The 26719-nt window shown below is 32.8% G+C and overlaps 1 protein-coding gene across 4 annotated transcripts; it reads left to right on the forward strand.

The window, feature by feature from the left end:
- LOC132744126 (GRIP and coiled-coil domain-containing protein 1-like) lies at window positions 1-23248 on the forward strand. 4 transcript variants are annotated; one of them, XM_060732742.1, is made up of 13 exons: window positions 1-122; window positions 6545-6709; window positions 9421-9665; window positions 10238-10384; window positions 10906-10995; window positions 11629-11757; window positions 15020-15214; window positions 16125-16307; window positions 18658-18841; window positions 20200-20327; window positions 21325-21495; window positions 21996-22165; window positions 22730-23248. In XM_060732742.1, the coding sequence occupies exons 2-13, from the start codon at window positions 6616-6618 to the stop codon at window positions 23196-23198; spliced, it is 2205 nt and encodes a 734-aa protein (XP_060588725.1). In that variant the 5' UTR covers window positions 1-122; window positions 6545-6615; the 3' UTR covers window positions 23199-23248. The 4 variants fall into 4 exon arrangements, with proteins under 4 accessions (XP_060588725.1, XP_060588724.1, XP_060588727.1 ...); XM_060732741.1 differs by having other exon boundaries at window positions 21-122; window positions 6548-6709; XM_060732744.1 differs by having other exon boundaries at window positions 22-122; window positions 6548-6709; window positions 9421-9650; window positions 22730-23247.
- Window positions 23249-26719: the final 3471 nt, after the last annotated feature.

The following is a 26719-nucleotide window of genomic DNA, read 5'->3' on the forward strand; positions in this document are numbered from 1 at the left end:
CGGCATTTTACAGAAATTAGCATAGTATGAGATACTTCCGGATCAACAACAACGTAACATTTTTATAGTTTTCAACCATACACAATTATTTGACGTGCTGGTGTATCAGGTAAAATCTTCAGGTAAAGAAATCATTTGTGTTTAACAATATTTCCCAAAAAGAAACTATTTACGGTCATGTAAATGATTGTAGTCATCCGTCTGTAAGTGCAATAGTTTTCGGACAAGCATTTGTTCAGTTAATCTTGCTCAACACTCGGGCATTTTGTTTCATTTTTATTAGTTTAAGTTTTGTAATGATGAAAATAATGTTAATTTTTATTTTCTGTAAATAAACTAGAACAGAACTACTATCTAGTACTTGTGAACTATATATGGTCGTATATATTAAAGTACTTATTTCTGGGGCCTAATATTTTGTGATTTTTGTTAAAATAGGGGTTTTTAAATTTTGTGTATGTTATTTGTGGTGGCATCATTCTCCCACTGATGCATTTTATTTCTGCGTTTAGATTAAGATATTTGTACAACATTAACCAATATAAAGAGACAACATTTCATGATTTGTTGATGTTACATTACTGCCGATTAAAAATGCAGAGGACTGATAATGTGTTACATCGTAAACATCATGTATCAGTATATACTCATTAATAAACAAATAATCAACAACATGCAATGATAATAAACAAAAAAAACAACAATAAGTTACATGCAATGACAACAATTTTAATACTGTATGTGTAAAAATATGAAGTGTGAAAAATAAACAATGGCAAAATCTTATGTACATGTAAATACAAAAGGGTATGTTTATTGCAGGTTTTATTGACAATGACAAACTATGGTAATTTTGCACTAAGTCTTTGATAATGATTTTTGTGTCGCCTCTACGGAGTAGTACATATAGGGATCACTTCTCCGTCGTCTGTCTGTCCGTCCGTCACAAAACTTGTCCGGACTACTCCTCATAAACTACTGGTGCAATTTCATCCAAACTTTACAGGAATGGTCAGTACCAAGTCTAGTTGTGCATATTGTCAGCATTTTTGCCGGTTCAATGATTTTTGTCAGAGTTATGGCCCTTTAATAATTTTTATTTTTAAAGTTTGTCCGGACTACTTCTCTTATACCACTAATGCAATTTCAATGAAACTTTACAGGATTGATCTGTAGCTCAAGTCCTTGCGCATATTGCACGGGTTTTCCGGTTGATTGATTTTTGGCCGAGTTATGGCCCTTTGTTTAAAAGGTGTTTTTTTTCTGAGGTTGCCAGATACACAAAAGCTTGTCCGGACTACTCCTCATAAACTAATGGTGCAATTTCATCCAAACTTTACAGGAATGATCAGTACCAAGTCTAGTTGTGCATATTGTCAGCATTTTCCGGTTCAATGATTTTTGTCAGAGTTATGGCCCTTTTATAATTTTTATTTTTAAAGTTTGTCCGGACTACTTCTCTTATACCACTGATGCAATTTCATTGAAACTTTACAGGATTGATCTGTAGCTCAAGTCCTTGCGCATATTGCACGGGTTTTCCGGTTGAATGATTTTGGCTGAGTTATGGCCCTTTGATAAAAAGGTGTTTTTTTCTGTGTGTTGCCAGATACACAAAAGCTTGTCCAGACTACTCCTCAAAAACTACTGGTGCAATTTTATTCAAACTTTACAATAATGATCAGTACCAAGTCTAGTTGTGCACTGTCCGTCTGTCTGTCTGTCACAAAACTTGTCCCAACATGAAATTGGCCATTATGAGGCGACAAGTGATTACTGATCGCTCTTGTGTTAAAAATATTTTAAGATGAGAAAATTAAAACAGCGGTATAAGCAATGATATAAACCGGATGCAGTTAATAATTTCAATTGCAACGATATTGATAAACAATATAAACTTTCTCTTTGGTGTCATTCATTCTGTAAGGCTTTTATAATTTCTGTGGCTATTTTCCTTTTTATGGCTAAAAAGAACAGTAGAGTAGCTACATAAGTACTGCCTTGTTAGAATGTCTGTCTGTCTGTCTGTCACAAAACTTTATAGTTATTCATACTCAAAAACTACTGGTTTCAATTGAGTATGAATAACTATGATAAAGTTCTACAGTGGTGATTTTACTTTACCAAGTACATACATATTGTTACAATTACATTTGTGACAATTATTTTTGGACACATACAGCTTATATTAAAGTGATACTGATATAAATTTTTCCTTTCTTGATATATGGGACATAAATTATTTTGTGATATACATGTTGTTATTCATTTGTAAGTATACATTCGAAATCAGTTACTTACAAATATTGAGGAATTTTTAGCTCGCTTGAGCACAACTGCTCAAGGTGAGTAATGGACCTTTCCGGTTTTTCGTAGCGGAACATTAAGCCACACCTTTTCCATTCATTGCTAGGTCAACTGCTCACAAACAGTATCACAAACAAAACCATGTGTTCTTTTGTGCAAACCAGGTCAACCAGTGACTATGTACTATCTCAGTGTAGCAATTGGATAACAAGTAAGCCAATTTACATTAAGTCTGTAAACAGCGGAAAGGTCCATTGGGGTCACACTGTGTTTGGTGTAAGTCATCAGCATTTTACTGCAAATGACATTTAGTAATAATCCTGTTTTCAAAAATAGGAAGTAAGAAATTGTGTAAACATCTCCTTCTCTTAAATAATATAAATGATTCAGTTTCTTGGATGATGCTCTACAAATATAGCTAGAATTGTCTGCTTAACATGATGGTAGCCAGAGATAAAGATAAGCTGCAAACCAAAATCATTTCTGATCAGATTTTGACAAACCTCAATAGGACTGACCCTAAGGTGATCCTGTACAATACATCCTGCTCAGAGCTAGAATTAAAAAGGTAGTTTTTAATAAAACTCGAAGGAATGATCCTTTAATGGTTGCTAAACAAGATGGCTGCCGGAGCTAAAAAATAGAAACAATTTTTAAATCAACTGGCTGGATATAAATATAAATTACAGGCTAAAAATAACTTAGCTTTGAACTTAATTTCCTTTACAACTGCTTGGTAGATTTTGATAAAACTCAAAAGGGATAATCCTTGGATAGCCCTCCACAAAAAAGAGTGAACATCGTTACTGTCTGACAAACAGGATGGCATTTGATGAAACACAATAGAATTGGGATTATAATGAAGTCATGATCGGAAATTTATATAATGTGGTGAGCGATCAGGAGTCAACACAGCCCTCTTGTCTATATGAAAAATCACTGCAAGGCATTTTAGTGGTTACATAATTATTGAATTTCAATAAAAAGTGTGGTTAATGTGTATATTTTAGTTAATTTTGTAATATGTACATTTTGCTAGATATTTAGAAAAGTGTGAGGCAGAGTTGGAAAATATATTTGTTTAAGATTTAAATGTTTGTACATTTAAATTGTGACTAAAACATTGAATATATTTAAAAAGGTGGAAATTTTCATAATGATATATCTTTAATGTACAAGACTAAACTTTACAAAATTTAATTTTTGACATACTTTATATCCCTTAAAATAGATTAAACAAAGCCTATAAGGCTGTCTGTTAAGCACTGTGCTTCTTTTTATGCCACCGCAATCTGCGATGCGGTGGGATATAGCGATTCACCTGTGTGTGTTTGTGTGTGTGTGTGTGTGTTATATAGATTATATAGTGAACTTAAAAAATCTTCTTGTGAAAAACTATTAGTCCAATTTCAACCAAACTTGGCAGGATTGTTCCTTGGATGAAGGGCTTCCAAAGTTGTTCAAAGAATTTCATTCCATGCAGAAATCAGGTTGCCATGGCAACCAAAAGGAATTATAAGAATAAATTTAAGAAATCTTCTTTTAAAGACCCAAAAGGCCTAGAACTTAGATAATTTGCATAAGGCATTGTCTGGTAGACCTCTAACAAGATTGTTCAAATTTTAGCCCTGGGGTCAAAATTGGCCCCGCCCCGGGGGTCATTGATTTTCACTATGTACATATAGTAAAAACTTTAAATACCTTCTTGTAAAAACCCAAAAGGCCTAGAGCTTAGATATTTTGCATCAGGCATCATCTGGTAGACCCTTACCAAGATTGTTCAAATTATAGCCCTTGGGTCAAAATCGGCCCGCCCCGGGGTCATTGATTTTCGCTATATGTACATATAGTAAAAACTTAAAACACCTTCTTGTAAAGACCCAAAAGGTCTAGAGCTTAGATATTTTGCATAAGGCATTGTCTGGTAGACCTCTACCCAGATTGTTCAAATTATAGCCCTGGGGTCAAAATCGGCCCCGCCCCAGGGGTCATTGGTTTTCCTTATATGTATATAGTAAAAACTTAAAAAAAATTCTTCTAGCAATTGACAAATGCTAGAGGTTAGATATCTTGCATGAAACATTGTGTTGTAAACCTCTAGCAAGATTGTTCAAATTATAGCCCTGGGGTCAAAATTGCCCCCGCCCTGGGGGTCATTGATTTCAATATATACATATAGTAAAAAATCAAAGCTTAGAGCTTTAATATTTGTTAAATAATATCATCTAAAGGTACTCTACCAAAGTTGTCCAAATTTTGCCTCTTGTGTCAAAATTAGCCCCGCCCCTGGGAGCCATAGGTTTATCTTATATGTATATAGTTAAAACTTAAAAAATCATCTTCTCTAAATTTACAAAGGATAGAGTTAGGATATTTTGCATGAAACATTGTGTAGTGAACCTCTAGCAAGATTGTTCAAATTATAGCCCTGGGGTCAAATTGGTTCCGCCCCGGGGGTCATTGATTTTCATTATGTACACATAGTGAAAAAAAAAATATATTTTTGTCTGAAGGTTCAAGGCATAGAGCTTTGATATTTGATATATAATATCATCTATAGGTCCTCTACCAAAGTTGTTCAAATGTCAAAAATTGGCACTGTTCGGGGGCAGTGATTCTCATTATGTACACATATTAAAAACAGAAAATAAAACAAATGTTTTCTGAATGGGAGAAAGCTATAGCTTAGATATTTGACTTGAAATGTTGTTTGGTGGACCTGTATCAAGATTGTTATTAAACCCTTGGGTCAAAATTATGCCTTGCCCAAGGAGACAGTGACCTACTTTCTTGTCCTTTGATGTACAGCAATGAAATTTTGACCATGTGCACAGTTTAAGTTGTAAAATTGAACTTTGACCTAGATTTTGATGATGTGACCTACTTTCTTGTCCTTTGATGCACAGCTATGAAATTTGAACCATGCGGTGGCATAGCATTTTTCTCAAATGCAATCTTGTTTTCAGTTGTGGATATTATAATATTGAGTAGAATAGTGATTTTGATAGTGAACAAGTATGTGACAGTGAAGTTAAAAGCTTTAATAGTGTTTGAGAAATTAAACTTATTAAAAAGGTTAACAAGGGCAAAAAATTTTAAGTCAGAATTGGACATGTATTTACAGAATATATAATTTTATGATTATTTATCCTTGTGATATGGTGTCACATTTGACAATGAACAAGTATACCTAGTATAAAGTTAATAGCTTTGATAGTTTATAAGAAGATGGACTTTAAAGCTGCATGCCTCCAGATGTACCAGAATATTTCTTGAAAATCCAACTTGTGAAAAATGTACTTAGTAAATAGATACAAGATTCAATTCATAATATCCATGTTATGTGCGATTAATGATTTTGGCAGTTAAAGTATTTATCACCATATTTCTACTGGGAAATTAACATCTATTATTGCATATTTTTACCATTTTGGTAATTTACATGGACTGTAAATGCCATTTGCAATGTGTAAATTTTTTTTTCTTGAAAATAGCATGAACCTGGTGGCATGCTGCTTTAACCTATTATCTGTTATGCATAACAGTGACCTTGACCTGTGATGAGCATAAAGGAAAACTTGATGAAGGTAAACCAATGGCTACGCAGACAAGTGGGTCATGACAATACATTGTAGCTGTGCTTTTTCTTCAAAAAGTAGGGCTAAAAAGTAAATACCTATGATATTTTGCTTAGCTATGTTTCAATATTTCAATGTAGTTTTAGCATGAGGTACTGTAACCCTATGAACATTCTTGACCATATCAATATTTGTTTTGTTCATGCAAGGCAATTAGGCATGAAAATGATTTCGCGCAAATATGTCCCAGGATTTTACAAATTATTTGGTAAAAAAAATGTAATGTTATTTTGTCTGGAGATTGTTTACGCCACATGACCAAATATTGAAATCATATAGGCATGAGCAATGATACAACAAATAATTAATGCCATAAAGAATATAGTCTCAGTTATTGAAGATAGCTGAACGTTGCCCAAAAACAACTGTTTTGATGACCCCTCAGACTTGAAAATCAATGACTTTTTTTTTATAAAACTTAGAAAACGCGAAAATAAATATTTACAAATGTGTTGAACCTTTACTTGACAAGAAAATTTATATTCCACAAAGTAAATTTACGGTATCACATGTTTATTGTTCAAAAAAGTCTGTGAACCGTCATGATTTTTATGTGTATCAATTATATAAGTAAACTATTTTGAATATATTTTTTACAGTAGAATGGTAGAGAAGAAATAGTTTAAACTATGGTGTAAACAGTTAAGTTCAGGATTATATAGAAGCTTTGATGATGGATATTGAGAGGGCTCCTAGATCTGAATTGCTCAAGACGATAGAGCAGCAAAAAGAACTTATTCAACGTCGGGAGCAGCGACTTAGAGGTAACTGAAACTCTAAACAATGCCTTTTTCATGATAAAAGTTGTAGAAGCTTAAGTTGTATTATAGTCAGTTGGTCACATACTTTTTATTTGCTTGAAATTGGCAAAATAACTTTTCCTATTTGATTTTGAGTTTAAAGTTGAAGTATCAACTTTATTTTACATGTACTTGGATTATATGGAATGAATTAGAAATAATGAGCTGCAGTACCTTGATATTTTTTTTCATCTTCTTCATTTGTTTATTTTTATAACCCAACATATACAGTGTATGTTTTTCTTTTAAATTAAACCATTATATTTTTTACTCTAATCCTTTTTTTCTAAAAACTTAATACACTATATACAGATTGATTCTATTTTTATTTTATGCCTATCCAAAACATAGTTTATTGTAACTTCTGTTTGTAATTAAGTTCACATATGGACCTTTCCGGTGTTAACAGTTTTATGTAAATTGGCTAACTTGTTATCCAATCGCTACACTGAGATAATACATAGTCACTGGTTGACCAGGTTTGCACAAAAGAACACATGGTTATGTTTGTGATACTGTTTGTGAGCAGTTGACCAAGCAATGAATGGAAAAGGTGTGGCTAAATGTTCCGCTAAGAAAAAACGGAAAGGTCCATTTAAACCTTTGATGATGTTTTGACTTACTGAGAGGTAAAGAAACAGATTGTGACCTGTTACTGTATGATTAATGCCAGTCTTGTGTTTGTATATAAAATCTACTATGCTGTATTAATTAAGTTTGGCCGAATACATAAGGTCGCAAAGTATAAGTAAATATTTGTTTACCTGTTCAAGTGTAGAGTCTGTATATGTGTGGTTGCTAATTATAGTAACTATTATATAGATCATTTAGATAAGATTTGTCCATTTTTAGCTCGACTATTCGATAAGAATAAGTAGAGCTATTGCAGTCACCCGAGCGTCGGCGTCGGCGTAACCACTTATGTTAAAGTTTTTGTAATAGTTCAAATATTTTCAAAGTCCATAGACATATGGCTTTGAAACTTTGCACACTTGTTCACCATCATGACCCCAACCTGTAAACAGGAGGAGGTAACTCTATCAAGCATTTTGACAGAATTATGCCCCTTTTTCGACTTAGAATTTACGTTAAAGTTTTTGTAATAGTTCAAATATTTTCAAAGTCCATTGACATATGGCTTTGAAACTTTGCACACTTGTTCACCATCATGACCCCAACCTGTAAACAGGAGGAGGTAACTCTATCAAGCATTTTGACAGAATTATGCCCCTTTTTCGACTTAGAATTTACGTTAAAGTTTTTGTAATACTTCAAATATTTTCAAAGTCCATTGACATATGGCTTTGAAACTTTGCACACTTGTTCACCATCATGACCCCAACCTGTAAACAGGAGGAGGTAACTCTATCAAGCATTTTGACAGAATTATGCCCCTTTTTCGACTTAGAATTTACGTTAAAGTTTTTGTAATAGTTCAAATATTTTCAAAGTCCATTGACATATGGCTTTGAAACTTTGCACACTTGTTCACCATCATGACCCCAACCTGTAAACAGGAGGAGGTAACTCTATCAAGCATTTTGACAGAATTATGCCCCTTTTTCGACTTAGAATTTACGTTAAAGTTTTTGTAATAGTTCAAATATTTTCAAAGTCCATTGACATTTGGCTTTGAAACTTTGCACACTTGTTCACCATCATGACCCCAACCTGTAAACAGGAGGAGGTAACTCTATCAAGCATTTTTTTTACTATCAAGCACTAAGAATAGTCGAGCGTTGCTGTCCTACCGACAGCTCTTGTTAAGCTTGACCAACTTATTCAACCCTATTATAGTCATTGAACTTAATTAAGGACTCTTGTACATGTACTGTAAGGTCAAACATATTCTACGTGTAATACTATGGAGATGTTTTATTGTGCCCTGACCATATATGGGGAGGGGGGCATCCGTCCTTCTGCAATACTGAGTAGGGATAGGGGGCCATCTAACTGTAAACAGAACAAAAGAGAAAAATAGAATTCATTCCGTAACAATAGAAAAGGGGCCATGGCCCTCTTAAACAAAAGAAAATAACAAAAGAAATGGCCTTTTATCCCTTTTTCGGTCATATGTCTGTCCATCTGTTCTCATTTTGTGTCGCAGGTAGCTCTAAAAGTACTTGACCAAGAGTCATAAAATTTCACAGGAATGTTGCTTAGCATGTGTAGTTGTGCACCTGGGTATTTTGTTAGGATTTATTTAGTATTGATAGAGTTGTTGCCTTTGACTATTAAAATTTTCAACTTGTGTTGCATGTAGCTCGAAATGTATTTGACCTAGAGTCATGGAACTGACAGGAATGTTGATCCATAAATTCATCCCTTGTGGCTGAGAGGTTGCCTTTTAGGGTTGAGGCATCTGAACTGCACCCACCTTTTATCCCTGCAAGATCATGAGAGGTGACTAAATGGATTTTAATATCTATGCATCTCTTAGCTCCAGCAGATGAGGTGGTTTTGACCCCTGGTTAAGTTTGTAACACTGTAAAGTTCATAGCAAGTGATTGAACTAGATGTATTTGTCTAAATAGTATATTCTTAACTGCAGTTTTTTGGACCATTACTTCAGCATGTATGATTGAATTTCACTGTTTATTGGTACAAATGACTACCAATAGTAGATTAAATAGATCATATACATGTAATTTCTAGGAAATGCATTGATATTTCAGATGTAATTATTGCCTATAAGGGAGTATGTAAGGAGAAGGAGGCTCTTGAGTCTAGTATCAAGGTATTATCTCAGACCAAGTCAAGGGTACAACTAGACGTCCCTCATAGTAAAGGTCCATCATCAGACACTGCCAGTGATCGGGGTCAGGAATCTGACAGGGAGACTGAGGATGGGAGTACAGCTGATCACCAACAGATTAATGATCCACTTAATGTCTCAAACTCTAAAGTATGTGTTACCAGAGTAATAACCCATTTAATGTCTCTTTTAAGTCATTGTTTTTTTCTCTTCTGATAAAGTCTAGTATTTATAATGCTTTTTAATTTTCTTATTTTCAGTTAATTTTATTTTGGTAGATAAATAGTTAAATTCTTTTGTAACAGAATTACAACATAAATAATTATTAAAAATGTATATGATTACCATTTAAATGTATAGGCCAGTTGATAAAAATAATAACAACAATTATTTTTAATCCAATCCTACTCTTTTGTCCTTTACTGGTATGTTGTTACTTACAACACATTTTCTGTCGGAAAAGAAATGCCTTTCAATGAATTTTTTAAAAAGTGCTAGATATTCCAATGTCAATTTGAGCCGCGCCATGACAAAACCAACATAATGGGTTTGCGACCAGCATGGATCCAGACCAGCCTGCACATCCATGCAGTCTGATCAGGATCCATGCTGTTCGCTATCAGTTTCTCCAGACCAGCCTGGGCGGATGCACAGGCTGGTCTGGATCCATGCTGGTCGCAAACCCATTATGTTGGTTTTGTCATGGCGTGGCTCATTTATGTTTAACTTGATTATAGAATGTTGATGTTAGAGATGATGCCAGTAGTAGTGAGATAGAAGAGCTACAACAGCAAGTGGAGACTCTCTCAAACTCTCTACTCACTCTAACACAAGAAAAATCCAAGTTAGAGGCCTCCTATATAGCTGAGAAAAAAGTCATCAAGGTAACTCACTATAATTTTTGTTTACAAAATTAAATTAATAAGATGTTTTTATTCGATTCTCTAAATTTTTGTTGTGTTCAAGCTGACCTAATGCTATACTGCCAACCCCTTAATTTTAATTAGCATTTCATTATTCAAATTCTTTGATCGCACAATGTACAGTTCATAATTCAAAAGACGATTAATCAGCAAAAGAAAATTAGCTTGGATAAAATTTAAGGAATAACCATTTTATGACAGAAAATTAAAGATTTCAAATTTTAAGTGCTATACACCTTTCCTTAAATGATGGGTCTTCAATTTTAGATGGACTGTAGATATTAGCATGTTAGGAATTCAAAAGTTAACATTATTACTGACAAATTTATCACATAAGTTTTCAAATTTCAAGGTTATGTTTACTGTTTTTTTTATGTTAAACCAAAATATGATATAGGATATTTATCATTTTAATAACAAATTAAATTTTCATTTTCTAGTTAATTCTTTTTTAAAACAAAATCACAAATAATGTATTTTAGCAAGAAAATGAAGAACTACAGGAGAAGGTGAAGAATCATGCAGCAAAAATTGAAAAATTAGAGCATGATAATCAACAACAACAGCTGGAGGTATTTTATTTATATTATACTTTCTTTGGTAAGATACACCCTCCGATGACCATGATTCCATACCCATAGCATTTTTTAGCTGGACTATTTGAAGAAATTAAGAGAGCTATTCTACTCACTTGGTGTCAGCATCATACTTTTAGTTAACAAGTTGGTATCTTATACTGAAAGGAATGAACTGCAACTTCACACACTTATTTGAGAACATAGTAGGAAATTACTGTGCAAGGTCCATAGCTCTTGCATGGATTTTGACTAAATTATGGGCTTTATGGCCCTTTTTGGAACTTACAAAGATTCTTCATCTAAATCTACTTTGTTCTGGGAAAAAATTGCTTAGGCATTGACTACATTTGTAATTGACATAACACAAAATTGATTTTAAATTCAGGATCAAATGATGATTTTGCTCTTATGAGATAGAAAGGTTATTTTCTGAAGTTTCTGTAATAACAAGCAGAATGTGTGTAAATACTTTATTACAGAAATTATCAGGAGAATACATATAGACTTTTACATTGTGTATATCATGAGTGTATAAGGAAATGTCATGATAAAGTGGTCTTAATTGAATATTTTACTTAGCTCTTTGTTTTGTATATATTGAAGGGTTATATGATATATATTAATTAGTTGAAGAATCGTGTTCGTAGCCAGCAGATAGAGAGAGAGAAGGAGCAGACGGACCATGCTGTCATGTTGCGTGAACTACAGAAACTGTTAGCCAATGAGAGACAGGCAAAAGAACAGCTAGAGCATCAGGTAATTTAAATTGTTTGACGCCCACTTGTAAAAATTGTACAATCTTTCACTTGAGATCTTTCTTGTTCCATTCAGCTTGAAGTTTGGCATTTGATGTACAGCTTTGTTATTGTGACTTGAGACCCAAATAAAAGAAAATTTATGCTTAACATTCTTGAACAATTTATGTCAACAGTAGCACTTATTTCTGTCATGATATCCTTTGAATAACTATTGTAAATTGCCAGAGTACATAATCTTTAAAATTTTATAGGCAGATGAAAATAAAAAGTGTTTCAGACAAGCAGATGTTTGTAGCACTGTTTCATACACTCAAATTGTCTGTTTATTTGTTTGATTCAATCAGATATTTGTAGAACTATTTCATTTATTGAGATGTTAAATAACCAATGGCATGGCTTACATGTGCTTTTAATAAAATTATTGCAATCATTTTATCCCATTTAGTAAAATTAAACAGACATTTAACAGTTTATTATAGACAGAAGTTTGTAGAGCTGCTCAATTGCATTTTGTTTGTTTGTTTTTATTAGCTCACCTGTCACAAAGTGACAGGGTGAACTTTTGTGATCGCTTTTCGTCCGGCGTCCCTCCGTCCGTAACCTTTTACTTTAAATGACATCTCCTCATAAACCACTGAGCCAATTTCATCCAAACTTCACAGGAATGTTCCTTTGGTGGTCACCTTTAAAAATTGTTCAAAGTTTTATTCCATGCAGAACTCTAGTTGCCATGGCAACCGAAAGAAAAACTTTATATATCTTCAATTAAAAAACCAATAGAAGTAAAGCTTAGATATTTAGCATGAAACATCTTCTAGTGAGTGTCTATTAAAGTTGTTCAAATAAAAGCCCTGGGGTCAAAATTCGCCCCGTCGCAGGGGTCATTGATTTTCCCTATATGCATATAGTAAAAAATTAAAAAATCTTCTTTTAAAGAACCCAAAGAGCTAGAGCTAAGATATTAAGCATGAAACATGTTCTAATGGGTGTCTACCAAGTTTGTTCAAATAAAAGCCCTAGGGCCAAAATTGGCCCCGCCCCAGGGGGTCATTGGTTTTCCCTATATGCATATATTAAAAACTTTTAAAAACTTCTTTTAAAGAACCCAAAGAGCTAAAGCTAAGATATTTAGCATGAAACATTTTCTAATGGGTATCTTCCAAGTTTGTTTAAATAAAAGCCCTAGGGTCAAATTTGGCCCCGCCCAGGGGGTCATTGATTTTCCCTTTATATGCATATTGTAAAAACTTATAAAATCTTCTTTTAAAGAACTTAAAGAGCTAGAGCTAAGATATTTGGCATGAAACATCTTTTAATGAGCGTCTATCAAGTTTGTACAAATAAAAGCCCTTGGGTCAAAATTGGCCCCGCCCCAGGGGGTCATTGATTTTCCCTATATGCATATAGTAAAAACTTATTAAATCTTCTTTTAAAGAACCCAAAGAGCTAGAGATAAGATATTTAGCATGAAACATGTTCTAATGGGTGTCTACCAAATTTGTTCAAATAAGAGCCCTGGGTTCAAAATTGGCCCTGCCCCGGGGGTCATAGATTTTCCTTATATGTTTATATTAAAAACTTTAAATTAAAAATTCTTGAAAAAAAAAACAAATAGCTAGAGTTTAGATACTAAGCATGAAACATCTAGTGAGTGTCTACAAAGATTTTTCAAATAAAAGCCCTGGGGTCAAAATTGGCCCTGCCCTGGGGGTTATTGATTTTATTTATGTGTATAGCAAAAACTTATAAAATCTTCTTTGAAAAAACCCAAATAGCTAGAGTTAAGATATTTAGCATGAAACCTCTTCCAGTTAGAGTCTTCAAAGTTTGTTCAAATAAAGCCCTAGGGTCAAAATTGGCCCTGCCCCAGGGGACATTGATTTTCCTTATATGTGTATAGAAAAAATTTAAAAATCTATTATAAAAAAAACCCCAATAGCTAGAGTTTAGATATCAAGCATGAAACATCTTCTAGTGAGTGTCTCCAAAGTTTGTTCAAATAAAAGCCCTAGGGTCAAAGCTGGCCCCTCCCTAAGGGTGTCATTGCTTTAACTATTTGTGTATAGTTAAAACTTAAAAAATCTTTTTTTTTAAAAACTCAACGAGCTAGACCTTAGATGTTTAGTGTGAAATATCTTCTAATGGGTGTCTACCAAGTTTGTTCAAATAAAAGCCCAGGTGTTTAAACTGGCCCCACTCTTGGGGCCTATATACAGGTGAGCGACTTCAGGGCAATCATGGCCTTCTTGTTGTGTTTTCTGTCACACTGACACAGTATCGGTCATATGGTGATGTTCCAGCTTTACTAATGGAGGAAAATCTCAGGTGCCCTTCTGTGCATTATTTCAGGCATGACCAGGCACCTGAGTAGAACCACAGACATTCAGTAAGCTAGCTAGATAGCCATGAAATGATCCAAAGTTCCTGTCGGGATTTGAACCCACTGCTGTGAGGGGAAAGTGGCTTGAAGTCAACAACCTTATTCACTCGGCCACAGACGCCCCCAATTTCATTTTGTGAGATGATTGTATAAGTGTTGTATATAATATAGTCAGATGTAATAGAACGGTTACCTTGTTAATAATAAGATAATTGTGTATGCTTTTCTCTCGTCGATTCGTGACTCTTATTTGGAAAAATTGCACTTACACAACAAATATCAGACATACATACAGTTCAATTAGCGCATTTGTTAAATAAATTCATTATCTAAAAGTTAAAAAACTTTAAATTACTTTTAAAAACAACCCCTCAAAGATTAGAGCATCTGAACATGTCAACCATGACTGTCTTGCTCAGCTGGACGCTTACCCATCGATTCGTGAAATCCGATTCACCCTGTGACTTCATCAAAATATAGGTGCTCACACCACTAAATGTTTACATGTTTTTTTTCAGTCTGATCTGATCAATATATATTTCAAAGTCTTAAGTTAATTCTTACAGCATAATGAATATTTTTTTGGCTTAATTGTAAGTGTTTTTGATAAATTAAAACATCAATATCGAATATTTTTAAGTAATTAGGTCATCAGTTGATTGTAGGGTTAGCTCATTTACAACCTGTTCAATTACACATTTTGATTGGATAGAATTGTCAAATCGAGTGTCTAATAAAACTTGTGTAGTTTTCGGATGGTGTATGTCCTTGCAGAAGTATTTATACCAAACAATTGTCTAGGCACGAATCGATGAGAAGGCACGAATGGCATAAGTGTTGTATATAATATAGTCAGATATAACTGTTACCTTGTTTACAGTTAGATGAGGTACAGTTTAGTTTAAAGGAGCAGGACAGGTTGATACCAGAGATAACAAGCACACATGAGAAACAAATTATCCATCTGAAGGAGGAGATCAAAACATTAAATCAGCAATTGAAACAAGTGGAGCTCAAGTCTCAACAACCTTCTCCCATGTTGCTTACTCTGCAAAAAGAAGCTGAAGAACTTAAGGTATCAGTTGTTCTCAGAATGTTTTATTTGTATATTAGTTCGAGGTAGTGTAAGTTGGTTCTTGTAATGGACTTTTCCAGTTTGCCACTTTTGGTTCTGTTCATTTTCAATTTGGGGATATTATGATGAAAATTTTAAGTAAGTCAGTCAACACTGAAGAGCCTAGCCAAACTGCAAGGATGTGCAGGCAGGCCTGGCTCTATACTAGTGACAGAGGCAAATTACCATAGGCTGTTAAAACTTTCAAAAAATTCAAAATTAAGGTCAAAACAGTTAAGTTTGAAAGGAAGTTATCTTTCACATACAGATTATACTCATTGTTCATGTTAACAATAAAAAGAAGTTTGATTAAACCTTATTTTTAAGATAAAAATGTTTCAGGTGTTTAATCTTTGACTTTGTTTGATATATAAGCTTTGAAAATTTTACCCTAATGTTTAATAACATGTAATTGTTTAAGCTTTAAAGTTGCAAAGTATTCTTTTTCCTTGATCAAAATCTTTCACATTGATTTATTACGACATATATTTTAAAATCTATTATAGTATAAATGAATTTTTATTACTATGTTATATAAATAGGTTATACTATTAGTTATAAAGATTGTTGACAGGTTATATGGACCTATATTAATGGCTATTTGTAAATATAACCGGAGCCACTAGGCAAGGGTTATGTTGCAAACAGTCATTTATATAGGGCCAAATAACCTGTCAGCAATCTTTATTACAAATTTAAAATAGAGCAAGCATCATTTTTTTAAAGAAAAAGTAAGATTTCTTCATGAATCGACAGAAGAGGTGTATATAAGACTATATAAATGTCACGATTATCCAATGAAAAGCGACGTTACAAACGTGCAGTATTATAAGATTATTTATAAAAATAAAATGTCATATTATAATGTCAGGCCCAGCATAATTTGATGCTTCAAGAAGATGAGAATCGTGCTAAGGATGTGGAATCTAAGGCCCAGGCCTATAGTGTTCAATGTGAGACAAGAATTGCTGAGCTTGAATCCAAATTATCTGAGTTATCAGAGTCTGTAGGAAACTATGAAAGGTTGAGGTTCCAGGACCAACAAAATATACAGGTACTGTTGTTTATATAGGTAATTTATTTTCTCATTAAAATGTTTCATGACCTGTGTTAGTGTATTATGATATTTAATCGGACCATGCATTTGTATCAAATTTAAATCAGTATAAAATTAACATTGTTTAAAAACTTTCTTCCTTTATTTCCCCACTCAGTGGTGCATGTAGATTTCAGGCCTTTTTTAGCTCACCTGTCACAAAGTGACAGGGTGAGCTTTTGTGATCGCTTTTCGTCCGGCGTCCGTCCGTCCGTCCGTAAACTTTTACTTTAAATGACATCTCCTCATAAACCACTAAGCCAATTTCATCCAAACTTCACAGGAATGTTCCTTTGGTGGTCACCTTTAAAAATTGTTCAAAGAATTTAATTCCATGCAGAACTCTGGTTGCCATGGCAACCAAAAGAAAAAACTTTAAATATCTTCTCTTAAAAAACCATAAGAGCTAGAGCTTAGATATTTGGCATGAAACATCTTCTAGTGAGTGTCTACCAAGTTTGTTCAAATAAAATTCCTGGGGTCAAAATTGGCCCCGCCCCGGGGGGGGGGGGTAATTGATTTCCCTACTTGCATATAGTAAAAACTTTAAAAAATCTTCTTTTAACAACCCAAATAGCTAGAGCTTAGATATTAAGCATGACATATTTTCTAATAGGTGTGTACAAAGTTTGTTCAAAAAGGGGCCTCGGGGTGAAAATTGGCCCCGCCCGGGGGTCATTGATTTTCCTGTTTTGTGTATAGTAAAATCTTAAAAAATCTTTGTTTAAAAACACAAAGAGCTAGAGTTTAGATACTAAGCATGAAGTATCTTCTTGTGTGTGTCTACCAAGTTTGTACAAATAAAAGCCTTGGGGTCAAAATTGGCCCCGCCCCGGGGTGTCATTGATTTTCCCTATATGCATATAGTAAAAACTTAAAAAATTCTCTTTTAAAGAACTCAAAGAGCTATGGCTAAGATATTGAGCATCAAACATGTTCTAATAGGTGTCTACCAAGTTTGTTCAAATAAAAGCCCTGGGGTCAAAATTGGCCCCGCCCCAGGGGGTCATTGATTTTCCCTATATGCATATAGTAAAAACATAAAAAATCTTCTTTTAAAGAACCAAAAGAGTTAGAGCTAAGATATTTAACATGAAACATGTTCTAATAAGTGTCTACCAAGTTAGTTCAAATAAAAGCCCTGGGGTCAAAATTGGCCCCGCCCCGGGGTGTCATTGATTTTCCCTATATGCATATAGTAAAAACTTAAAAAATCTTCTTTTAAAGAACTCAAAGAGCTATGGCTAAGATATTTAGCATCAAACATGTTCTAATAGGTGTCTACCAAGTTTGTTCAAATAAAAGCCCTGGGGTCAAAATTGGCACCGCCCCGGGGGTCATTGATTTTCCTTATATGTGTATAGCAAAAACTTAAAAAATCTTCTTTGAAAAAACCCAAATAGCTAGAGTTAAGATATTTAGCATGAAACATCTTTTAGTGAGTGTCTACAAAGTTTGTTCAAATAAAAGACCTGGGGTCAAAATTGGCCCCGCACCGGGGGTCATTGATTTTCTTTATATGTGTATAGCAAAAACTTAAAATCTTCTTTGAAAAAACCCAAATAGCTAGAGTTTAGATATTAAGCATGAGACATCTTCTAGTAAGTGTCTACAAAGTTTGTTCAAATAAAAGCCCAAGGGTCAAAACTGGCCCGGCCCCAGGGGTGTCATTGTTTTTAACTATATGTGTATAGTAAAAACTTTAAAAAAATCTTCTGTTAAAAAGCCCAATGAGCTAGAGCTTAGATGTTCAGCATGAAACATCTTCTTATGGGTGTCTACCAAGTTTGTGCAAATAAAAGCCCTTGGGTTAAATTGGCCCTGCAACGTTGGGGGGGGGGGGTTTGGGGGGCCTTTTTACAGGTGAGCGACCTCAGGGCCATCATGGCCCTCTTGTTCTAATCAGTTTGGGAAAGTTTTGCATCATAAAATTGCCTAATAAGGAAAAATATTTTGTACCTTTTGAAACTTTTCAGGCTCTGTTGGCATAGTATTTTGAATTGTGTGACATTGTTTATTCAAATTATTCTTACCAACCCAAATATCAACTGAAGCTTAAAAAATACTTTAATATTTGATGATAAAATTTCAGGAAATGTCTTGTTGTTAGATACAGGACACATTTCTAATTTTAAACATTTCTTTCCGTATATGTGTATAAAGATGTTGCTTAAGTTGCTGATTAGATGCATTCTGATTGATATCACAGACTTGTCTAAATTCTTAATTTAGCTTGACACTTTTTAAAATTCCATAAGGTTAGTTTGTTTATGTAAGAATTAATACAAATCATTCATTTTATGATCAGAAACTGAAGGATAGGATATCTCAGCTAGATCAGGAGAATACGGTACTAGCCGAAGCTTCATCTGCCAAGTCACATCAAGATGATGACATCATGGATATACCAACACTTGTAGAGAAAATAAATAATCTAAAATCCAAACTGAAATTAGCAAATTCTCAGACAGATCAACCTGTTAATATTGGAGGTAGTCTTACTTTCTTATATGTTAAAGGCCCATTATGCCTCAAAAATGCAATCATTTTTAGCTAGACTATTCGAAGAATATGAGAGCTATTGTAGTCACCCCGACGTCGGCGTCTGCGTTGGTTAAAGTTTTTTGTAAAGTCAAATATCTCAATTATTGCTTGAGATATTCAATTGAAACTTACAATACTTATTTATAGTAACAATGTACATAAGATTGACAAGTTGGATAACTCTGCCTACAATATTTACAGAATTATGCCCCTTTTTAACTTAGAAATTTTGGTTAAAGTTTTTTGTAAAGTCAGATATCTCAATTATTGCTTAAGTTGGATAACTCTGCCTACAATATTTACAGAACTATGCCCCTTTTTAACTTAGTGATTTTGGTTAAAGTTTTTTTGTAAAGTCAAATATCTCAATAACTATCAGAGATTTTGATTTAAAACTTCTCATATGCATGAAGGGTCATAATTGTACGTCACTGACCAGGTTCCATAACTCTATCTTGCATTAAGGCTGATTTATCTCCCCTTTTCTACTTAGTCTCTTGGTTAATGTTTACATGCAAGTTTTACATATCTCAAACTATTAAAGATATTTATTTAAAACTTCACATATGCATTAAGGGTCATAATTGTAGGTCACTGACCAAGATCCATAATTCTGTCTTGCATTTAGGCTGATTTTTCTCCTCTTTTTCAACTAAGAAATTAATGGTAAAGTTTTGCTTGTAAGCTGTTATCTCCATAAGTACTGAAGGGTTTGTGCCTTTTTTTGGGACAATTTTATGCAATCATAATAATTAAGCAGTGATTTACTTGATGAAACATCATAATAACAAGCCTTTGTACCTTTTCAGTCAATTTTATGTATTCATAGGTAAGCATTATTATACTCAATAAAACACCCTTGTGACAACTTTTTCGAATAGTCGAGCCTTACTGTCCTCAGACAGTTCTTGTTTCTCCAAATTTTTGTAAGGATTTCAAAATGCTAAAGCCATTATCAAAATATGATTAAACACATGTTGGACCTTTCTAAAGAATTTAATTAATATGGATTTCTGGGGCATAATGTGCATTTAATAATTCATCATACTTGTACACATATATTTGATACAGAGTTACTGGTATGTATTTATTCCCTTTGCCAAAGTTATTGTCCTTAACCAAAAGGCAGATTGTTGTGTAGTTCTTGTGATAGTTATATCTTAAATTTTACTTTACAATACTAAACTTAATGATCATTGTATGGATAATGTAAATTTCTTTCATTATTAGTCCTAGTATTTAATATGCTGTGGGTAAATACTTCAACTATGACTGACATAATACATTTGTATTTTCATTATTTCAGAGTTGTTGTTAGATGATTCTGATAGTGAACATCCTCTATGTAAGAAGTATAGAGAAGAACTAGAGCAGGTTAAAGATGAGTTTGAGAGATACAGACTTAGAGCACAGTCTGTACTTAAAAATAAAAAGGTTAGATCTTTATTGTTATACTGTTATTGTACATACATGTACACTAATATGAATTATTGTGCCTGATTGATCTGGCACTTTCTTTTGTGATTTGGTAGATAGAGTCTGTCTATTATCATTCTTATTTACTGCAGTTTCAAATTAATCTGCGTAGAACTTCTAATTGCGGAAACAGAGTCGTAGAACTCTTGTTATGGAACTAACTACCAGTATATGATAAAATATCTAACTACCAGTATATGATAAAATATTATTGTGTCTATGCAAAACGCTACAGAAGAATTAACAGAACTGATCATTACTTTATCCTGATTAACTTAGTCATTGATTTCTTTGTCTTTTGCTTAAACTTATTTGTCATATTAAAAAAAAGAATTTGAAAATGCAGAATCTAGTTTATTAGGAAGGGAAAGAAATAAACTTTTATGCACTGCCTTTATTATCACAAAGGGAAAGTGGACAAATTACTTTTCATGTCAGCTATTTTATCTATAAAATTCATTAAATAGATGCTAGTAGTGTATGGATTTATTTTTATATTATTTAGAAATAAAATTTCACAGTTTAAGTGATAAATATTGTTGAAATTTTACGGTATTGTTAACCTTTTCATAAAAAAACAATTTCTGCCTGTGAAACTTCTGCCATTCAATATTGAATTTTGAATAATTACAGTAATTATGGTATGCAAATAAATGTAAAATGAACGCCTGCATGAGAAAATAACCCTTACCATCATGTAACAAATGACGTCAAAAGATGATAATGTTGTCTGACTTTAAAAATAAAAAAAGTGAATTGCTTTTGAAATGTTAAAGATAATATGAATAAGTGACTTAAGCAAATTTCAGAAGACTTAATTTATTTTAAGGGCAATAGAAATGGATACTTTTTTAATCAAATATGTAAATTAATAAAAATAGTAAATGGCCTTGTGGGTTGTTTTTCTCATGGCAATGGTCATGACATGTTAAATATACATGTATTTATGTTGTAGGAGAATACACCATCTAAAGATGAGGACATATTAAAGGAGCATGTAAATGAGTTAAGAGAAAAGTTACGTACCATGCATATACAACAAGAGGAGGAAATTGATCATTATAAACAAAGAGAGGAAAATCTTCGTAAAACCATGCTAATGTTGCAAGATAAACATAAACAAGAGGTAATTCATGCAAATGTTACAGTTTATATGCTAATGTGACAGGATAAACATAAACAAGAGGTAATTAATGCTAATGTTACAGTTTATATGCTAATATGACAAGATAAACATAAAAATTTTATGCTCATGTGAGAGAATAATTATAAACAAGAGGTAATTTATGCTGATGATATAGTTTATATGCAAAAATGACAGGATAAATATAAACAACAAGTAATTAATGCTAATGTGAGAGGATAAATATAAATAAAAGGTAATTAATGCTATATTGCAGGATAAACATAAACAAGAGATGAAATAACACTTTTGAATCTGAAATATCATCAAGCTAGTGCAAAAGGTGCTAATTTAGAGTATCTGAAAAATGTGACATATAAATGAGTGGGTAATGTCATAAGTTTCTTGTAAGTTGATTATTTGCTTTTAGTAGATTAATGTAAATCATCCCAGATTTGTGTCAGATTTGTATAATATTCTATACATGTATTTTATATATTAAGGTGACACATTTACAAGCTGAGCATCACTCACAGCTACAGGAGTTTGAAGATGAGATCAAGAAACAGAGAGATCGTACTGTATCAATGTTAGCGGAGAAAGAGAGAGAATTAGAGGTGTTGAGGTCATCATCATCACAGAGGTTACAATCAGACTACCTCATGAAGTATAGGTGATTATCTTAGTATGATTTTCATGATTTATACATCAATGTTTGACAACTTCCAAACGTTTTTTCCAAAGTTTTGTTTTTGACTGTGATAGATTTGTATCCTCCAATGACTGTGAATTCTTTCATGTGGAAAAAAGCCCCACACCACTGTGGGTTCGAATCCTGAATGGGACTTTGGATTCTTTCATGTGAGGAAGCTATCCAGCTAGCTTACGGAACATCGGTGGTTCTACTCGGGTGCCTGTTCGTGCCTATAATAATGCACGGAAGAGCACCTCAGGTCTTCCTCCACCAGTAAAGCTGGCACGTTGCCATATGACCTATACTGTTTTGGTGTGACGTAAAACACAATCAGACAAACAAACAAACATGCAGAAAAAGTACTTTGTTTGTTTATAGCAAGTGGTTCTCCCTATGCATCTGCCTATGCCTGAAATAATGTATGCAGGAGCATTTGGTGCCCCTTTTACCAGAAAGCTGGAGAATTTGTATGACTTTTTATGTTTTAATGATTATAGTAATTGACAATACTCCTAAATTTTCTTTTTATTTTATATTTTAAAGAGCTAATCATGACATGGGTGGAGCTTCATCTGAAAGGCAGAACTCTGAGGATGAGGCAGTCACTAGACTTTTAGCCACACCTCCTTCTGGACAAGGGGAGATGACTCTATTATACTTTGCTCAGGAGCAGGCACGCAAGGATGTTGAGATAACTTCTCTGAGGAAACAAAAGCGTGAATTAGAAATAGCTTTAAGAGATTTACAAGTGACATCAGGAAATAAACAGGAACAGTTGTATGAGGAGATAGACAGATTGAAGGAAGAGATAAGGAAGTTAGACAGGAGTATAAGTAGAGAAGGTGCTAATTTAGAGTATCTGAAAAATGTGACATATAAATTCTTAATATGCCATGATCCAGTAGGGAAACAACAAATGTTGAATGCAATAACCACAATTCTACAGTTTAGTCCACAGGAGAAAACATCAGTTCAAGCTCAGAATAGGGGCTGGTGGGGAAGTTCTGTATAGGTTATATGGATACAAAAATGTATATATATATATATAATCATTTTGATAATATTTATTCTGTATACATGTGATCATTACATACAATCAATCAAATCCTTTCATTTATATTAAATGGTAAAATAGTTGAATGATGGATTATTTGATTATTTGGTTCTTTAAAAAAAAGGGATAAAACTGAGAAAATTTATGATCAGTTAATGTTTAAATTTCAAATTTTGACACAAGTAAAGTCAAGACCATAAGAGGGCAAGGCACGACTTGAGTGGTGTTTGGGTTAATATTGACTTGTTCTCTATAATAAGATAAAGTTATGAATACAAGTTGAAATGATGCTTTGTTCATGTATAGGCATTATTGTATGTGAATTCTAATTGTTATGTGAATACTTATATATTTTGGGTTTTTGGTTTTAAAAATTGGTGCTGTATAGCTTAGTGGCTTCCAAATGTATTTTTTAACCCTTTCCTCACTAGATATTATGTCAAATAGACTTGTCCATCATTCAGTCTGGACAAAACAATTCACATAAATGCGATATCCCAGCAAGATAAAAAAATCCAGGTATTTTGACCCTGACCCCTATTCCCAATATCAGAGATTGAATTTTATTATATTTATTTCTCTCATTAAAAAAATGCCACTTTAAAAAAATTACAAACACAGCAACTGTCAATAAAATGTAAACAGTGTCTCTGGGCATTGATCTGTCCACGGACAGTACGATATGGATGTGTTGATATTGAACAGCAAGATGACATAATAAATAGTTTCAGGGGACGAGTGCCTGTTGTTGTTTTGCACCTGTGGCATCAGTTGGTTCTTTATCAGTGAGTTTTAAAGGTTTACACTGTGATTGGGTCTTTTTTTGGCAGTAGGTAGTATACACTATCGTCACAACATCTGTGTAAATTTAACATGCATGAATTGTTTTATCAAGTTTTGTGTGCATTTAATGAAAGTTAGCACCACTTTTGATTTCCTTTTAATCAGTGCTGCAGTGATAATGATTAAAGGTTGGCCAAATCATTTAAACAGGATCATAAAAAACCCTGTTTGAAATGTGACAAAAACATGTGTAATTCATTTGTTTAGGGAGTCTGTTATTTATATTATACCATTTCAGAGTTACACATTTGTTAAGGAATTACACATTTATAAGTATTTTTCAAAAATGTAGATTAAAAGGAAAATGTAAAATTTCTTGCACTAATTTTTGAAAAAAATAATTATATTTTTTGTCATATTTTTCTTGTCTTAACTCTTTGGATTATGAATAAATTTCTAGCATTTTTGCAATTACACAGAAATGACTTGTCATTCACTTTTTAGCATGACACATTGTTGGTAAAAAATGCCATAATGTGATCTTTCCTCTTCAGTGCTATTTTTTAAGAGATATTTATCCCATGGTTGAATGGACTTGAAAAAATAAAACAAATGTTTAATCAGGGGAGGTTATTTGTATTTTATCAATATTTTTAAATATCATGATCATTTCACTAGGTACATGTATTACACTCAGACGGTTGATTGATGCAGTAAATACATAATTAAATATTTAGAAATAATTAACATAAATACTCCTAAAAATATAAAAATAATAGAAAGCATATTATCATTTAAAAAAAATTCTATATTAATATCAAATTTTTACATTAAAATAATGGTATTTATTGATATTTCTGTATGAATATTAAGAGGATATTTTTTCGTTTGCGTGAAATATGGTATATGTTTTCACGAAACATGATAAAATGCAAAATATTTTCACGAGCTGGTACAGTGAGTGAAAATATGTGGCATTTTATCATGTTGAGTGAAAATATATACCATATTTCACGAAAAACGAAAAAATAACCTTTTTATTAAATTTCATTATCAAAGAAAATGGTAACGAATCCTCTTGCTTGCTACTAACTGGAATTGTACAGCGCGCAGTAATTTATGCGTAAGCACGCGCTGTTTGGCACTACATTGTGACGTCATGTAAACAACTCTTTAAACGTCTGTACAGCGTTAATTACTGAATTAAAGATATTGGTGTTTGGATTAATTTTCTTAGTTAGACCATTTTCTATCATGCTAGATAGTTTTCAAAACAAAATTCAAGAAAAAGTTGTTTTGTATTTATCAGATTTTTCAAACAAAACGGCAAAAGAAGTCCCTTAAAATAAATATGAGTTTTGACTCCGCCCACTTTCATATTTATGTTTCATATTTATTTTTAAAAAATATGAAATATATTTGACTGATATAGCACCATATTTCATGGGTAAAATTAAATAATTGATATTATTATCAAGCACAAATTATAAATAAATTCCCTGTCTATACTGTTACCAAAATACAATTTTAATACAGAAAACATGCTTAAATTCAGTACAGAATATATCATATATATATATCATTGTTTATGAGGTATTTTTCTAGTAAAATTATTATATTTATTTAATAAATTTTTCTCTATTTATGATTTGGGTTGTAAACATATTTTGTAATCATTTTCTTCATTGGAAAGGGACCATATTCATTATACAGTCAAACCTTGTTTATATAGAATATAAGTTTTGGCAAGGAAGATTTTATAGGTATGGATTATTCTAGAGGTTGGTGTAGGACAGTGTTTGACTGTATAAATATTTTCATAAATTATACTGTTTTATATATGAGCCGCATCATGACAAAAGCAACACAGTGCGTTTGCGACCAGCATGGATCCAGACCAGCCTGCGCATCCATGCAGTCTGATCAGGATCCATGCTGTTCGCTTACAAACCCTTTAACGAGTAGAGAAGCTGATAGCAAAACAGCATGGATCCTGATCAGACTGCACAGATGCGCAGGCTGGTCTGGATCCATGCTGGTCACAAACGCACTATGTTGGTTTTGTTGTGACGCGGCTCATATGTGATATGCAGGTCCAGCTGCTCTTTATTTTATTAAGATACATTTTGTCTAATGTTATGGGATTTCTTACTACCACAGTGCTAGTTTATTTATATGATAAGCAGGGATTGGTGAAAATTATTGTAGGAAATATTCTCCACAGAATTATTTTGTAAGAATTTGATTTTAAACATTTCATTATGCTTAAATTTGTCATTATATTTAGTGCCTTTATTAATTAAGTGGAAGTACTGCATTTATTATTGGTAAATGTATGTATTAAAATGAAAAACATGTAATGTGTAGAATGTTAACTTTTTTTACAAAAGGGAACAACTTAGAAAAAAAGAATATATTTTCTAGCAGAAGTTGTTTGTCCACGAAATAACGTTTTATTTCTTTCTTGAGTTTAGGATATTATAATATGCTAAAAAAGTCACAAACCTTGTCTATGAATTAATTATCGGTAATAGATGAAAGTAGGGTATAGTTTTATATTTGTATGCTATGACATTGTTATATCATACTATTATTTTTGTCATTAAATTTATGAAATGTCATAGGATATTTGAACTAGAATTGTTAACATATTAAATGATAATAAGAAAGTTAAATGAAAGAAGAAAACTTAGTCT

Source organism: Ruditapes philippinarum, unplaced genomic scaffold (genome assembly GCF_026571515.1).
Source record: "Ruditapes philippinarum isolate M1 unplaced genomic scaffold, ASM2657151v2 ctg3009_1_1_1_1, whole genome shotgun sequence".
NCBI classification, from domain to species: Eukaryota; Metazoa; Mollusca; class Bivalvia; order Venerida; family Veneridae; genus Ruditapes; species Ruditapes philippinarum.

Excerpts from the sequence above, each read along its gene's own strand:
- LOC132744126 (XM_060732742.1), top strand. The coding sequence starts at position 6,616 with ATGATGGATATTGAGAGGGCTCCTAGATCTGAATTGCTCAAGACGATA. Across the intron at positions 9,666-10,237 it reads CTAAAGTATGTGTTACCAGA|AATGTTGATGTTAGAGATGA; the intron begins GTAATAACCCAT and ends ACTTGATTATAG. Across the intron at positions 18,842-20,199 it reads TCAACCTGTTAATATTGGAG|AGTTGTTGTTAGATGATTCT; the intron begins GTAGTCTTACTT and ends TCATTATTTCAG.